The 18,125-nt window shown below is 36.6% G+C and overlaps 1 protein-coding gene across 4 annotated transcripts in view; it reads right to left on the bottom strand.

Annotated features, from left to right (window-relative positions):
• Positions 1-18,125, bottom strand: part of LEKR1 (leucine, glutamate and lysine rich 1) — a 168,076-nt gene that overhangs the window by 54,127 nt on the left and 95,824 nt on the right. For all 4 annotated transcript variants that reach the window (XM_072727233.1, XM_072727232.1, XM_072727231.1 and 1 more), the window contains one exon: positions 4,389-4,470. In XM_072727233.1, the coding sequence (XP_072583334.1) occupies positions 4,389-4,470 (82 nt within the window). The remainder of the gene's footprint in view (positions 1-4,388; positions 4,471-18,125) is intronic.

The raw sequence follows: 18,125 nt of genomic DNA, 5'->3' as shown, positions 1-18,125 counted from the left end.
TCTCTCTCTCTCTGTGTCTCTCATGAATAAATAAATGGAATTTTTAAAAAAGTTTGAGAGGTTCTGCATTCTTCAAAAAAATGTCAATATCATATAAAAAAAGACAGACTGGAAATATTCCAGAATTTAGGAGGCTAAAAAGACTTGCCAAGCAGGCTGACTACCTGGTCCCATACTAGAGGGGAAAATGCTATAAAGGCCAACTAACAAAATTAGAATATAGATGGTAGATTAAAGTATTGTATGTAGGGGCGCTTGGGTGGCTCAGTAGGTTAAGTGTCTGCCTTCAGCTCAGGTCACGATCTCAGGGTTCTGGGATGGAGCCCCACATGTGACTCCCTGCTCAGTGGGGAATCTGCTTCTCCGTCTCTCTCTGCCCCTACCCCCACTTGTGCACTCTCGTTCTCTCTCTCTCTCTCAAATAAATAAATAAACAAAATCTTAAAAAAAAATAAAGTATTACATGTAAATTTATGACATGGTTTATTGTGCTTATGTAAAGCATCACCATCCTGAGGAAAGGCAGGCTAAAGAATTTAGAGGTAAAGGGTCATGTTGTATGTAACTTATCCTCAAATGATTCAGGAAAGAAATGTGTGTGTGTGTGTGTGTGTGTGTGCGCGCGCGTGCACATGTGTGGAGAGAGAGAGAGAGAGAGAGAGAGAGAGAGAGAAGGAGGGAGCCAGGGAAACCGTGAAGGAGAAAGCAAACGGGTTGAAATGTTAATCTGGGTAAAGTCTTTGTGAGTGCTTTTTGTCCTATTTTATGTTTACAACTTTTTGTAAGTTTGAAGTTATTTCTCAATAAAACATTTGAAAAGAAGGAATAAGGAAAAGATTGATATGCCATTGGAAAAGTGGGCAAAGGTGATGCTCAGGTGAAGGAAAAGTGGGCAAAGGTGATGCTCAGGTAAATCACAAGGGAAAGAATTCTGAGTCAAATATGCAGGAGTACAATGTTTCATCAAACTAGTATTTTTTCTTTTTTTAGTTACTATACCCATGATTAGCTAGGAAGTGGAGAAATGGGTATTTGCAAACACGGCTGAAATTATAAATCAGTATAATCTTATCCAAAGTCAATGAGTCATTATGCATTAAAAGCATTAAAATTATTTAAGTTTGATTCTAGCAAAAATTATCCAAAGGAAATACTTGTGTGTGAGTAGAAAGATTTTATTTATATGAATTTCAAACTACCTTACTTATAAAAGTGAAAAATTTAGAAATTCTAAAAAACAAAAGATTAGTAAATGAGTTCTGATTCATCCACAGATTATAATACCATATAGCCATTTAGCAGTTACCTATAAATGTATCATGTAATGACATGGGGGAAATGTCCAGGATATATCACTAAGTGAAAATATGTTAAAAAAAAATATACACCATCAATGTTGAAAATCCCCCAATCCCATCCTTTATTCTTTCCTTTCCAGTTCTCCTGCTCCCCAATCACAAGGCCTCCACCAATAAATCCTGTCTGGCTGAACTGACATGTATTTCTCTCCCTCTCCACACTATGGCCTTATACCCGACTACTCACTTCTCCCTTGCGAGAATGCAACAGCCTCCCAGCTGGGCTCCCCTAATTGCTCCTGTACTCTCACTCCAGTCCGTTCTCCAGGTAATTGCCCTGCTGACCTTTTAAAACAAATTGGATCAGTTCACTCTCTTGCCAAACATCCTCCAATAGTTTCCCATTGCCCTCCACGTAAATCTAAAATCCTCACTTGGCTCTGAGTGCATTGGTGTATTAATTTCTTACTGTTGCTGTACAAATTGCCACAACTTTAGTGGTTCTAAACAACACAAACTTATTATCTTATGGTCCTAAGGTAAGAAGTCCTAAAATCAAGACCTCACATGGGCTGCGCTCCTTCTGGTAGTTCCAGGGGAAAATCTGTTTCCCTGTCTTTTCTAGCTTTTAGAGACCACTGGCATTCCTTGGCTTGTGCCCCCTTCTTTTATCTTCAAGTCACAACATTCCAAACATTGCTTCTACCTTCACAACTACTTTTGTGACTCTGATCACAAAAGTTTTCCTCTTAGAAGTACCTTTGGAATTATATTGGGCCTGCCTGAATAATCCAGGGTAATCTCCCTTTCTTAAAATCATTAATTTAATCACATGGGCAAAGTTCCTTTTTTCATGTAGAGCAATATACTCATAGATTTAAGGGATTAGGACATGAGAATCTTTGAATACCATCATTCTGTCCACCACAACTGGCCTTCCTTGTGTCTTGAACTTGGTCATCAGGTTCAACCAGCCTTCCTCATGTCGTCAACTTTGCAAAACGTCATTAACACTCTACCACTGTAGCTGGCATTCCTGGTTACCTTCTAGACAGGCACTACAGCCTTCTTCCTGGCCGTCAGAGCCCCATTATCATCTGCTCTCAGGATAAATCCTACTTGTCTAAACTAGTTGTGGTAGTCTTGTTAGCCTGGCCACTGGTTCAGTTAGGAGAGGGTATGTGAAAGGTTCCAGCCAAAGAGCTGTAAAGAGAGAGCTGTGTTCTGGTGGCTTCTGGGGCCTTTTTCCTCACTTCTAAGGAAACACCAGAAAAACAGGCCCTTCCTGTCTCTGGGGTGGTTACATCTGGATGTGGTACTACCTCGTAATCACAAGGGACTTAGTAGTTCTTTCATAACTCAGTTTTCTAAAAATGGATACTCTGCCCATTTTCTGTTTTGAGATGTCCTTACATAGGGCACGAAGCACCAGTTTTATAAACTGAAACAAAAGCATCAGCATATCTGTAATTGTAGAGTGATTTCCTCCAGCCAACTTGTTTGATGGACTTTAGTGAGGTGGTGTTTCTCACTCCAGCTCCAATCTACTCTGACTCTTGTCGTTTCTCAGCACTTACATTATACATTATGTTAAAAATGTAATTAATAAAAATACCACAAAACATGTTAATATTAAATGGGAATGTTCCTTGTATATACAGAAAATTCTGTGCCAATTTATCAAGTGAAAATCAAGTCATGTCACAACCAATGAGCCCTATTCCTTGTCCTCAGTATGCTTACTTCTGCGGTTAGCTTCTCTCCTAACTTGCCAGGAGGACTGTGCTCCATATGCTGAGTCTTGGTGGGTCCACAGATTCCCTTTTAGTTTAGACACGCACCAGCCCTACTCCTCCATTCCTTGAATGTGCCTTTGTCACTTACTGAGATCCAAGAAGCCAAAGTCACAGTAGCTGTGGCCTGATTAGGTTGCCCTCCACATGAGACGTCCATATGGCCAAAGCCCTCCCTAATGTTACTAGAGGGTGGGGAACAACGATTTGGGGTGGGGGAGTGGAGCAATCGCCATCTTGCTTCTCTCTTTCATGCTTATTCTCATCCAGAAAGTCACTTCCTGGGCCCAGTGAGTTATTCAAGGGCCCTCCCCCTCGGTCCACTCATTCCTTCAACCTCAGCCATCATCATACACAGACGGCCCAACTATTGTATTTACTGTACTATTCGCCACAGTGTTGTAAAGCTTGAATATTTGCCTTTTTGTTTTTCAAAAACAAATTATTTTGCTACAAATAATTCGATTATACATTAATTTGGTGGGGCATTTTTGGAACTTGTTCTTCCTTGTGCTGTTAAGAATTTTATTAAACACATTGTACTGAGGAGTAGTCCGTAGTCAACACAACATTTGGTTGCTAAGCATTCTAAATATTTATATTTCTTATGAAGTCCATTCTTCCAAAATATACGAACTGAAAACCAGAGCTACCAGATTACATATCACAAAGCAAAAAAATTTATTTTTCAAAGATTACACAAATTCTATTTTAGTGTTATAATTATAGATATATGAGATTTATACCATAAAGTAATTTTTTAAAACTTCTGAAGTAAATTCATTTCTAAAAGCAACAGTGGTCTGGGTATTTTACAAGGGCATTTTCTTATCACTTGTTTTCCAATATTATTCTTTTTCACTTATATAAAGCATAAGTACTCCAGCATTTCAAAGATACTCAATGATACTTCTTCAAAGATACTCTCTTTTTGAACTTAAAATTCGTAATTTTAAGAAACAACTTCAAAGTTGTTTCTTCTGGGTGAATAATAAAGAGACAATGTTAAGAGAAAAAAAAATCAGAGAATATTTCACATTAAGTTACATTTGAATAACCAGGGGGAAGTTTTAATATATGAGTAGGTTAAGTTTCTTATTGAGGGAAGGGAACATTTCATGTATTTAAAAATATTTACAGGTCCTTTCGTAAACAATACAGGCCAGAAAAGTGCCTGAGAAAAGCAGATCACACTCACACAACTACATCACCGCCAAAAGAAGCATAGAGAACACATGGTAGGGGTAGGGGAGGTCCTTCCGAAATCTTACAGGGTGTCCAGTGTTTACCACCTCACCTGAGCTTTTCTTTACAGTTGTCGATCTCGGTCACTGCCTTCTGAAGTTTTAGCCCAAGTGCCTCTGCTTGACATTGTAAATCTGAAATGACACAATATATTCATCTGATTAGTACATTCAAAATGTCCAGATATTTTCATAGCGTAAGTCATATTCTTTTAGAATTGCCACTCTGCTCCTGAAGCACACTACAGCTGTTTATTACTCCACTTTGCCTGGATATGCAGCTCATCTCTTCTGAAACTCCATAAAATTAATGGTTTTTGACAGATCCAATTTTTTGGCCGCTTTCCTACCCAACATCTTGCTAATTTTCAAACAGCTAATAGGCTACATTTTACTAATATTTTTAAAGGAAATGTGTGTAGCTGACACATATATGAATTTCTGATCATGCGCCTCACCTCTGAAACACCTGACTGTCCGAGCTCACGCTTGTGGCCTGGAACCAAGATGTATCACTGAGCCCTCCTCGTAGAAATGAATTAGACAAACCATGCGCAAGGCTCCCAGTAAAGAATTTGTTAACTCTGGGTAGCATCTAATAGGCATTTTAATGACTTTCAAAGCCAAGAAAATATAAGCAGGAAATTGGCTTCCATAGCCTGGGGAATTCAAGCAGTGTTTGAGAAAGATTATTCAAGCAGCCGTGTCTAATATGTGTACGGATGCAGAACTGAAACGAAAGCAGAAAAGAACAAATGGCTTGAATGAAGTGGGTCCTGCCATTGGCCTGTGCGTGGGAATTATGATCTGAAACCCCACTACAATGACAGGCCTTCTTGCCACTCTTTTTGAGAGAAAGGTAGAAAACAAACTTACACAGATGGACTAACTGGTTTCTATGGAGAAAATAACTGAACATGCTGGAACTATAAAATTTCTATGTTACACCTGCTCAGATATATTTTAAAAACATATTTTTAATAGTAAACTTTAAAATCTTTATGCGTCCATACAAATATATAATGTTTCTATACATATTGTCAATCTGCCTTCATAACTTTGTTTTATGAAGAAGAGCCAGTTCCTTTACATTAGAAAACAAAACAAAAATCAGGAAACAAAATCAGTCTAAACGAACGTTTTAGTTAGAATTTACCAGACATTACTATGAATCTTCATGTCTATCCAGTACTTTCACATATATTAATTCATTTCATCTCTCAAACTTCTATCTAGGTACAAATAGCTCCACTTTTCAGATGAGGAAAAGTAAAGGAGATCCTCTCTGATTCTCTTGCCTGGTACCTTACGATATACTTTTTAGCTTTATTTATTTATATGTTTTTTGTTTTTTTTTGTTTGTTTGTTTGTTTGTTTTTTTTGAGAGAAGGAGAGAGGCAGAGAGAGAGAGAGAGAATCTTAAGCGGGCTCCTGCATAGCGTGGAGCCCAAAGCGGAGCTTGAACTCACAACCCTGAGATCATGACCTGAGCAGAAAACAAGAGTCGGGCGCTTAACCTACTGAGCCACCCAGGGGCCCCTTGCCTAATATCTTACAATGAATTAATGCATTAAGAGCCAACAGTTAAACTGACTGAAGGTTTTTAACTCAGCTGAAGGGAACAATTTGAGAGAATGGCCCGTCAAAGTACAAGTCAATAAGGACTTAATTGGTAGATCGTATCTGTAGGGTACATTTCCCCCAGTTATCGAGTGACATCAGTGTAAGAGGGAAAAGATAACAAACATACAGATAATTTATTTTTCGGTGCAACTTTCTGAAACAAAGCAAGCTCTTATGAATGTTGCACAATGGATGGCTTTGTCATTAAGTTCATCTAGTCTTGCAGAGGGGTTCTATTCCCACAGGCACAGCCAGAAGACTTCAATCCATCCTCTGAAGAATAAGGAGGGAAGGCGGTTAGTGTTTATTAATGGTACACTCTGTGGCACTGTGTAAAATGCTTTCTCCTGTATCATTTCATATTGTTAGAACTACCATGAAAAACAGATGCACATTTTATTTTTACTAGTGAAGATTTCAAAGATCTGAGTAATGAACTTATCAAAGGACACAAAACTAGTTAGAAGTGATCCCGTGATTCAAATTCAGATTGGACTCATCCCGAAGTCCTTATCTTTCTACCTCTCCTACATGGGCTCTCAAAACATAAAAGCTACATGGGGGAAGTATTTGTCCATGAAAGTATGGTTGGCGTAGCTATGGATCTGTTTAACATACCTGAGAGTCTTTGAAGACTTGTACTTAAGATAAATGAAAAGCATTATTTTACATAAAATATGTAGTAAATTAGCAGCTGGTTTAGATTTAATTTTTGAAAGTTTAAAAACTAATATAATTAATGAGAGATAGTAAGACAAATATGGGATCATTGTGACCAACTTTATGAGACTGGCTTCAGAGAGAGCAATTATGCCTTCTTATTAATGTCCCCTTGGTGCTTTTGTCAGAACATCACCTTAAACTGGATGAAGCATTAGTCTGAGCCTATGTGATAAATTTCAAGTTATCACTTCTAAATACAGTTATTGTTAAGAGGAAGAACGGATTACCTTGAAAACAAATTCTAAATAGTTGGTCCTTGATATGTGAATTTTATGCAATTAATTCTCAATTACCCGATAATTAGTAGAATAGTAGTTAGCAAAAATGGCAGTTAATTAAAACCCCGTTTTTATAGCATCGGAAGGCATTCTTGTTTTTGTTTTTGTTTTTATTTGAGAGAGAGAGAGAACACGAGAGAGCACCAGAGAGCGCAGGGGAGAGGCGCAGAGGCAGAGGGAAACAGAGAAGTGGAGCAGATTCCCCGCTGGGCCCGGAGCCCAAGGTGGGCCTCAACACAGCACTGGGGCTCACAAGCCTGAGACCTCAGCTGAGCCGAAATCAGAGTCGGAGGTTTAACCAAATGAGCCACCCAGGAGCCCTGCTTTGGAAAGTATTCTTTTCTAGAATTTACTAGGTTTAGGAAAATAAACTACACAGTCATGATGCACTCAAGAAAGGAAAAGCAGTGACGCTTCCCGGTATTATTCTCTCTGCATAACCACCTAAACCTCCCTTTCTCCTTGTTTCAAGATAAGCGTAGATAGCTTAGGCTAATTCACAGTGTCCGATGAGAGCAGAAGCCACTTCCTTCAGAAAAAAAAAAAAATTTTTTTTTAAAGATCTTTTATTTATTCATGAGACACACACACACACACACAGAGGCAGAGACCCAGGCAGAGGGAGAAGCAGGCTCCATGCAGGGAGCCCGACGCGGGACTCGATCTCAGGGCCCCGGGGTCACGCCCTGGGCTGAAGGCAGGCGCTAAACCGCTGAGCCCCCCAGGGATCCCCACTTCCTTCAGAAAATTGACTATGAATTTAGTACCTCTGGAGTCAAAATAGGGAAAGGAAATAAATGTTTTACTCTACAACACAGAAACCACTGACGGCTGCCATGCGAAGTAAACAGAAACAGAAAATACAAGTAACGTCAACAAAGAAATCACTTTACATAAACAGAGAAGATACTACTTAGAACTGAGAAGAAAAAAAGATTCATTATGATTAATCCATAATGTACACTGACCAGTAGTGTATAATTAAGCGTTAAGACATTTCCGTGGCTGTTTCTTTGTTGTTGTTGTTTTTACTTTTGGTTACATTTTCTCTAATAAAGAAGTGCTAAGGATTGTTTTAAAAATACACAGAACATATCTTTTCTGTTCTGAATAAGGAGGAGGCATGCTATTGGTTTATTATTGGTTCTGGGAGACTAGCTGGGTTGTTTTGTTTTTGGAAGCAGAGTGCCCAGTTTCTGTCCTTAATAGAGGAGCACAGTTAGGATAAGCACCAGAGAGATTAAGCCACCTGCACAAGACAGCTCCTTCAGTTCCTGAGGCAAGGAGTTCTTAAATAAGTCTATTGTTCTGTGCAGTCCTTCTCTATAGTTAAATAAATTCAACTTCAATTTTCTGTCATTCAGCATGACATTGGATTATGAGGCAAAAGGCCCTAACTGCCTCCAAAAAGAAAGGAAGCATTGGCTTTAAACACCATGCAGATGTAAGGCGGAACCCATGGAAACAATCCAAAATTTACAACAGCAAATTCTACTATGATGTGACTGCGTTCTTTACAGATATTAAATAAGAAGCAAATGATTTTAAATGAACAAGACAAAAAAGAGCTCTTAGGCTCTCTTCATACGAAGCCAGCTGCTTGCTGGATAGCATTACACAGGCATCAGATTTGGGGTAATTAGTCATTTAAGGGAATACTGCTATTCCGAAAGGTTTCTAGAAACTGCAAATACAAAAGGTATTCATAGTTAGCTATTTTATAGAATGATAAAAAACAAAAAACAAAAAAACCTTATAGTCACTTGGAGAATACATTTAGTATAACATTCGAGAGAACAATAAATAGAACCTTTATAGTGGAAAAGGTATTTCAAGCTTAAAGCTTTCTGGATAAACACCCCCCCCCCAAAAAAATCTGGTTCAAAGTGGGAGGAGGCTGATGGTTGGTCGGTTCAAGAGAAGGAAAGAATAAGCAAGTGGAAAAATTGGCCCCTAGAGACCCCGATCCAGGGAGATTTTTTAAAATGACACACTGAAGGCTGTATGCATTTTTAAATGGTAGAGATCATTGAGGAAGAGGCTAAACCAAAGTTCACAGTTGTTAACACACGCCTATGACAGGGTGACATAAAGGTGCAGCGCATGACCTCTGGAGCCCGACTGCCTCATTTTGAAATTCCAGCCCCGCTTCTATGAGCTGTGTGATTTAGGTGCTTTCGTTTCCTTATGTACAAAATGGTTACTGCAGCACAGGATTGAGAACTAAGAGACTTAAACGTCCGTAGAGGGAAGAGCGTCAGGCCCATGGTGAGTCCTCCCTGCTAGCTCTTATCAGTGGTGGCCTTAGTGAGGCCACCTGGCTTTCACCCCCACTCCCTCTCTGAATCCCACTGCTTTTCACCTTAAGGACCTTCCTTGTTCTTGCAGTTGGGCCAGGTGTCACCTTGTAGGGGGGAGGGCAAAAATGTAGGCTTTTAGCCACATATTTTTCTTTAACAATATACAGAGCAACTATGGCCATATGTTGAAATTCGTCAAATCTGGGTGACGGATTTGCCTACATTGGTTATAGTATTCTCTGTATTTGTCTGCATTTGACATTTCTTACAAAAATATTGTTCGCGGGGGGGGGGTGGTTCTTGCTTGCACGGTCAAAGATGATGATAGCGTGCTCTTTAGTAAGGAGTCTAATCAACTTGGTTCTGTATATTCGAGGTACACAAGAAAACGAGGGTGAGAGAACTTGGTGTGGAGGTGGGGGATGAGATTGAAGCTTCAAGACAACACGTGATTCTGTGAGTAGATAGCTGGAGGGTATATAGTAACAAGGAAGGTGGTTAACTTCATTATTAGGTATTGGGCCATATTATTTGGATTTGGGAATGACCTATTCTAGAGAGAAGCATTCTAGAGTGTTTGTGAATTTGATGCACGCTTTCTAATTTGCTTATGTGTGAAAAAATAGCACTTTTTGCAGGTGTTTTTAAAAACTACACAAGTGGTGTTAAGCTATGCATCTCATTTTAATTCTTACTTGTCTTCACTATACATTATTTTTGAGACCTACCCGTGTAGCCATATATAGATAGGATTCATTCCTCTTGGACTCTCATATTTTATCTAATGTGTGTACATGACACATTTTACTCATCTAGCCCTATAGTGATGGAACCTGGATGTTTGAAACTCTGTGTCACCACACATAATTTTGTGACAAAAGCTTTTTACCTATTTTCTTGTGTACTTATAGGGGAATTTTAATGCCAAGTGGTTCCAGGATGGAGGCACCAGTGGACACTTCCATCTCACTAAATGAAGGTCCCTGTTTTCCTAATATTTTTCAGAAAAAGCAATTTACTGTTTTTTTTTTGTTTTTTGTTTTTTGTCTTTTGCCAATCTATAAGGTGCAAAATAGTGTCTTATTGTTGGTTTAATCTGCAGTTTTCTGCTTACTATTTTTTTTTAAGATTTTATTTATTTATTCATGAGAGACACAGAGAGAGAGGCAGAGACACAGGCAGAGGGAGAAGCAGGCTCCATGCAGGGAGCCCAATGTAGGACTCAATCCCAGGACCCAGTGGTCACGGCCTGAGCCAAAGGCAGATGCTCAACCACTGAGCCACCCAGGTGTCCCTCTCTGCTTGAGAGAGGACTATTGAAGCCGATCGCCTCATTTTATACTTCTTAGTCATTCCTGTCTCTCTTTTCATGATTTGCCTTTTTTTCCCCAGTCTCTTTTCTATCTACTCCAATCAAACTTTCTTCTTTCCTAGTCCACAGGAAGAGCTATTTTTTCTCTTTTTTAAAGATTTTATTTAAATTCAAGTTAGTTAATATATACTATATTATTAGTTTCTGGGGTAGAATTCAGTGATTCATCAGTTGTGTACAACGCCCAGTGCTCATTACATCAGGTGCCCTCCTTAACGCCCATCACCCAGTTACCCCATCCCCTCCCACCACCTCCCCTCCAGCGACCCTCAATTTGTTCTCTCTAGTCAAGAGTCTTTTAAGGTTTGCCTCCCTGTTTTTATTTTCTTTTTCCTTCCCTTCCCCTATGTTCATCTGAAATAGCTCTTTTTATAGTTCTGAATGACATGCTATCCTGGCAATTCCAAAATTCAATTCTCTGTTCTTGTAGAAGTCAACCTTTTAGCAGCATTTGACACAATTGTTTACTTCCTCTTTGAAACACTCCTCTTGTCTCTATTATACTATACTCTCTGGTTTCTTCCCAGTTCTTGGCTATTGTTTCTCGGTCTCCGTTGCGGATTCTTATTCTTTAGATACGCTCTAAATGTCAGGAAGCACCAGGGTTCAGTTTGTAGCCCTTTACTTGCATTTTATCTCTAGTGGATCTTATGGCTTTGAATAGCATTTATATAAAGGTGTCTTCCATCATCATCATCATCATCAAAACTAACAAGGGTTGATAGAGTACTTACTCTATCAGGTACTACATTCTACATGTATTACACTAGTTTAATCTTCCCAATGGAAACTAACTAGATTTTAAGTTCCATAAGAGCAGAAACCTTATCTGTTATATTCATAGCATCTGAGACATGGAAGGTACTCAAAAAATAATTGCAGAGTGAATAAATGAAATGTTGTAGAGAGTAGAAATAAGAATGCCAGCAAATAGATATTTAAATTTATGTATCTAAGGTTAAAAGACATGGAACAGAAAGAGTTGTGCAGTTTTCATTGATAATATCTAATATGTATCTTGGCATTAAAATTCAAACCTTCTTAAAAATTGGTTATTTTACTTCAATAGACACTGATAGAGTATCTATTCTGTTATAGGTAGGGTCCATGCAAACTGGATTCAGTCTACAAATACCCATAAGATATATTATTCCCTTGTCATTAGAGAAATTATAATCAAGTGCCTCATTTTACCTTCAAGGTGATGAATTATGTTTTAGATAACAAATAAATAACTCCTTTAAACCTAAACCTGTTTTATTTTTCCAATATCTTAAATGATTTAGTTAGGTGGTTAATTATATGGCTGAAATTGTGGGACTTTTAATCAGATATCACTGATGTGAATCAACATAATCAGCATGCTTCATTTAGAGAATATTTATATGTATATATTATTATACCATAGTTTGATGAGCTTAGACCTCTACAAAAGTAATGTCTCACTTAAATTTTTTAAAAATTTAAAGCATTAACACAGGAAACCTTTGCAGATGTAAGAATATATACCAATAATGGAAGAAAGTTCTATAATGAGTATTCAACTATATCAATTGCAAATTAGCATATTTTAACTTCAGCAAACATTTTACAAAGCTCAGATGGTGATATAGCCACTTGGAAAATTCATTTCATTTTAGGGTTTATATTTCAGAGGTTTGATTCACATCTATTTTGAAACAAGTATACTTGAAGTACATTAACATTTTTCCACATAATGCCAGAAAGGACTGAAATAACATTTGGAGATTTTTATACATCAGATGCTAGAACAGGTGTGGATATACAGCTAAAAAGTTGCAATTCAGTCCAGATGTAGTTATATTAAAACCAGAAAATTATTTGGCTAGGTGTGTGTAGGCAGGGGAGAGCAGGAATATGCATTAAATCAAGCTAAGGAGATAATCAGATATTTAAAATTTGGAAATGAGGGACGCCTGAGTGGCTTAGCAGTTGGGCGTCTGCCTTTGGCTCAGGGTGTGATCCCAGAGTTCTGGGATTGAGTCCCATATTGGGCTCCCTGCATGGAGCCTGCCTCTCCCTCTGCCTGCGTCTCTGCCTCTCTCTGTGTCCCTCATGAATAAATAAATAAAACCTTTAAAAAAATAAAATTTAGAAATGAATTATATTCTAGTATTAAGAATCAAAAATTTACTTCAGAATGTAAAAAAAAAGAAAAAAACAACAACCTTTAAACCAACCCATTATAACATGAGAATAACTGTGACTTATGAAATATTGCAAATCATGGATGGATGAGAGAAGCCTTAAATTCTAATGTTTTTACCCTGATTAAACTGGCAAAAGAAGATAATTCGTCATCTACATCATAAGAACAATCCTGATGGATTTAGAAACTTCTGAATATGTTAGAACAGTACTCTGCTTTCTGACAAGTTTGTACACATGCATAAATTTCACAAATCATACATATGTATATTATAATAAGATCTTTCAAAACTGGAAAATACTAGTAATGGATATGGACAGGGACTTACAATGAACAGAGAATTAGCTAAAAATGTGGGATAAAAAGAAAAAATACTTAGGGTTAATAATAAAGGAAATGAATACATGAGAAGTTTAGATCTAAAATATTTAAGATAAAAAAAAAATATTTAAGATATTTTCAGATAGAGTCACATAATCTTATAAACATCAGTTTCTTTAATGAATTGGTATGTTTTACAATCAGAATGCTTACAGAGATTCCTGTATGCAAGGCAATTTTATGCAAAACTGTGAAGGAGATGTGGCATCGTCAGCCACACCGAGCTCTGATTCTTCTTGCTACACCCTTTCCCCTTGTTGTGCTGGGATGGCAGTAAAATAGGTGAAGGGCGAGAATTTCTTCAAAAGATTGCTTTCATACTTTGTGCTAATTGCATTTAAAAACTCTACCACACAATTACATAATTCAAAAGTGTCAACAACAAAAAAAACCAAAAACATTTTATAATTTGAAGACTAAAGAGATTACAAGGCAACACTCAGATTTAGCTATGAGGAAGGATATGTATCACAATATCATTTTAACAGGAAAAATAATGAAAACAACTGTTCAAGATTAGGATGCAATTAAATAAATTATGATTCATCCTAAATCAAAATATCATGAATATTTTTGACATGGTAAATTTTCATAAAAGAGGAAATGGGGGATTGGAGATTATAAAACTCCATTCTTATTCCATTTTTATAAAAATATATACTCGAAACAGAGAGCCTAGGAGGATGTGCATCAAATGTTTGTAACTCTGTGAATGTGAGATTTCCTAATCAATAGTGAACATGGCTTATTTTGGTAATAGAAAACAAAAGAATCATATTAAAGTAGCCTAAAACATACCCATACGCATCTCATAACCCATCACATATCCCATCAGTAGTTCCCATAACCTGTCCAGGCTTTTTCTGCCTTCCCCTTATGGAAACTTGCGCTTACTACTAGTACTGGAAGAGGTCTGGCCCAGTAGCTCTCCTGAAGTATAAATTAATGATAACAATATATATGTTTTAATGCTCCCAGGTAGTGGAATTTTTTTTAAGATTTTATTTATTTATTCATTGAAGGGAGGAGGGGCGCAGGCAGGGCAGAGACACAGGCAGAGGGAGAAGCAGGTTCCATGCAGGGAGCCTGACCTGGGACTCAAACCCATGTCTCCAGGATCACGGCCTGAGCTGAAGGCAGGCGCTGAACTGCTGAGCCACCCAGGGATCCCCCCAGGTGGTGGAATTTAAGGGTTAAGAACCCAGTTTTGGCAGCACAGTTCTAGAGTCAGATTCCAGTTCTGCTCATGAGTAACAGGCTTTGGGCAAATGACTTAATTCCTCTAAATCTTGGTAATTTCATGTGAAAACTGGAGACAATAAAAGTGATTAATCTAGGAGGGCAGGGGGGTAATAATAAATGAGTGTGCTGTGACTCTATTGTGCCTGGGATGTGGTTAGCGCTTCACGAATGTTAGCAATTATTTAGACTGCTGTAGGAAAACTACCTGAACTCACGGGAGTGAATTTGTTTTTAGTGATGTAAGGATAGCATTAGTGGTTAGCAAGTAGGAAAGAGATGCTAGTAAGAGGCGAGACACTGGACACAGGGTGTGTGGGGTGGTCAGTTATTTCTCATTCAGAGAGTGTAGCTATTACTCCTGCTATTGACCCAGAAAGTGGATAATCTGCAAATGTCTACAAGCAGCAGGTATGCTGTGTGCCTGGATGAGTCCATGTGTGAAAGAGCGACTAGTACTGTTAAAGCTAAGCACCGCTGACTAGAATATAAACTAGTGGAGGCAAATGGACCTTTGGGCAAATAAGAAAATTGATAGTTTTCCTTTGTTAGTAAAGGAAAGTTAAAATTGATAGTTTTCCTTTGTTAGTAAAGGAGTACCTTTTAAAAATTCTAGTACTTTTCCCAAATATAATAATTTGGTTTGCTATTAGACCAGGAAAACTGATGTAAAATGCAGTTTAATATTCTATATTTGTATAGTTTTTCAGGGGTTGCAACATTTTATTTTGTTAATTCTCTTAATGCTCTAAGATAGGTTAGAAACACTATCATATTTCCATTCTAAGATGAAGTAATTAAGTCAAAAAAATTCATAACTTGTCCAAAGACCTGAAAAAGGCATAAGCAGAGCCAGGAAGCAGAACTATTTGACCCCTGGATCACTATTTTTTTCAACTGAAACCACACTGCTTATTATGATTATTTTTCACTTAAATAGAGACGCTTCTAATTAAGGAATATAGTACTTATACATGCTACAACATTTTGATGACACTCAAAAATATTATGCTAAATCAGAGAAGTCAGACATGAAAGATTATATATTGTCTGGTTCTATTTATCTGAAATGTCCAGAACAGGTATTAATGATTGATTGGGGAAGGACAGAAAGGTAAGGATAGTGACTGTTAAAAGACCATGATGTTTCTTTTTGGAGTGATAGAAATGCTCTAGATTGTAGTGGTGGGCATAAACTCCTATAAATATCCTAAAAACCATTAAACTGTACACTTAAAATGGCCGAATTTTATGATATTTAAATTGTGTCTCGATGAGGCTGTTTTTAAAAAATGCAAAGAAGATGTTAAAATACATGCAAAATAATTTTATTAAAATATTTGTCTGTTATTTATTACACCAAAAAGCTTACTGAAAAAAATTTTAAGTTTTTTCACTTGGAATAAATTTGAAATTTGGTCAAATAAACTTTAGAAAAGACATTAATGCTGAAATGACTTATCTGAACTCCATCTTCCTATATTTGTGACTAATGACAAAAAATAAAGGACCCTTTATTCTTCCAGGTGAAAGGAAAATCATTTAGGTGGACTGATGTGTGGGTCACAATGGCCTCTGAGAGGAGTATTATCAATTTAGATAAGTCATGCATTTTGAAGGTTATGTTAGTGTAAGCTAAACATAAAATTACAAAACTTATGTAAATCAACCTTTAAAAAAGAACCAAGAATTTAGTCTTCAAAGTTTTATTTTATATGTTTACTTTCCTGTGAAAAAGATTAAATTTTGGCATTAAGGATTAGGCTGCTATTAATAGCTTATTATTTGCTTTAAAACCACTATCAAAGTATATGGACTAGAGTTATTACTTGAATTTAAATTTTTGAATGTCTATATTATAAAAGATAAATGGAAAATGTGGGAAATCAAGGTTAAAAATTTTTATGTAGAAAGATAATGATCATAAATACTATATACTTGAATCAAAGTTGAAATTATTTAATGGTGATTTAAAACAAAAAAAAGTAAAATTGTAAAAATAAGAACATTTATATAACTTTGGAAAGCAAATGGAATCAGAATTAGAATCAGATTACAGCACATTATAGCCCAGAGGGGCCTTAAGGCCTCAGCCCAACCCATCCATTGCCTAGATATGGATACCCACTCATCAGGGAGAAATGGCATGTCAGAGTTGTCTAGCTAATGTATGGACTGTCATTATCTTCTGATTCTTGACCTAACATGATTTCATTTAATTCCACATCAGAGGGGAATTTTGGGTGAGGGAGTAGGTGGACAGACACAACAAGGATATAGTTAGTTTAAAATGGAGAAAGATAAGTTTATTCTAAAAGTGAATTCTAAAAGTAAGAGAATTGGGAATATAAAATACTAGAATGATTCTTAAAATGTCTTTATAAGGGAAAACAATAACGATATAGTAGTAAGCATAAGTCTAAAATTGTAAGTATAAAGAAATATATTTCCCCAAACTCCTTTCACTATGCCCTCATTATCCTAATATCAACCAGACAAGGATACTATAAGAAAAGAAACTTATAGGCCAATATCCCTGATGAACATAGATGCAAAAATCGTCAATAATATATTAGCAAACCAAATCCAACAATACATTAAAAGGATCGTGCACCCTAATCAAGTGGGATTTAGACCAGGGATGCAAGGATGGTTCAACATCCATAAATAAATCCATATGATAGACCACATTAACAAAATGAAGGGTAAAAATAATATCATCATCTAAACAAATACAGAAACACCATTTAACAAAATTCAATTAGGTAAGAAAAAGAAATAGGCATCTAAACTAAAAAGGAAGAAGTAAAACTGTTGTTATATTTAGATGACATAATATTATATATAATGGAAAGACTAAACCAAAAGACTGTTAGAAATAATAAATTGTTATAGTGTACAAAATCAATAAGCAGTAATCTGTTGTTTCTCACTAGTAACAAACTATCAGAAAGAGAAATTAGGAAGATGATTTCATTGCAATTGCATCAAAAATAATAAAATATTTAGGAATAAATTTAACCAAGGAGGTACAAGGCCTGTACACTGAAAACTATTAGATATTAATGGAAGAAATTAAAGGAGACACAAAATAATGAAAAGATATTCTGTGTTCACAGGTTGGAAGAATTAACATTGTTAAAATACCCATATTACCCCAATAAACTGCATCAGTACAATCCCTATTAAAACCCAATGACATTTTTTTCACAGAAATAGAACAAATAATCCTAAAATCTGTATAGAATCATAAAAGGTCCTGAATAGGTAAAGCAATCTTGGGAAAGAATAGCAAAACTGTAAGCATCATGCTCTCTAATTTTAAACTTTCTTATAAAGCTATGATAATCAAAACAGTATCATATTGGCATAAAGACAAACATATAGATCAATGGAACAGAATTGAGAGCCCAGAAATAAACCCACACATTTACAGTCAATTAATTTATAGCAAAAGAGTCAAAAATATACAGTAGGGAAAAGACAGTCTCTTCAATAACTGGTGCTGGACAAACCTAACTTTTTCTTATTTTTTATAATATTTCTAGGCTATATGGTTTGTCTGAGTTTTTTCAAATTCGCCCAAATCTTCAAAAATGTTTCCAATATGTTTGCTGGAAAATAAATCTACATATAAGTGGACCCATGCAGTTCAAACCTGTTGTTCGCAGGTCAACTGCATATCTGTTAGCTCATTTACTAGG

The sequence above is a fragment of the Vulpes vulpes genome, chromosome 11 (genome assembly GCF_048418805.1).
Source record: "Vulpes vulpes isolate BD-2025 chromosome 11, VulVul3, whole genome shotgun sequence".
NCBI classification, from domain to species: domain Eukaryota; kingdom Metazoa; phylum Chordata; class Mammalia; order Carnivora; family Canidae; genus Vulpes; species Vulpes vulpes.
The sequence above is the reverse complement of the archived record's forward strand: the minus strand, read 5'-3'. Positions and strand labels throughout refer to the sequence as shown.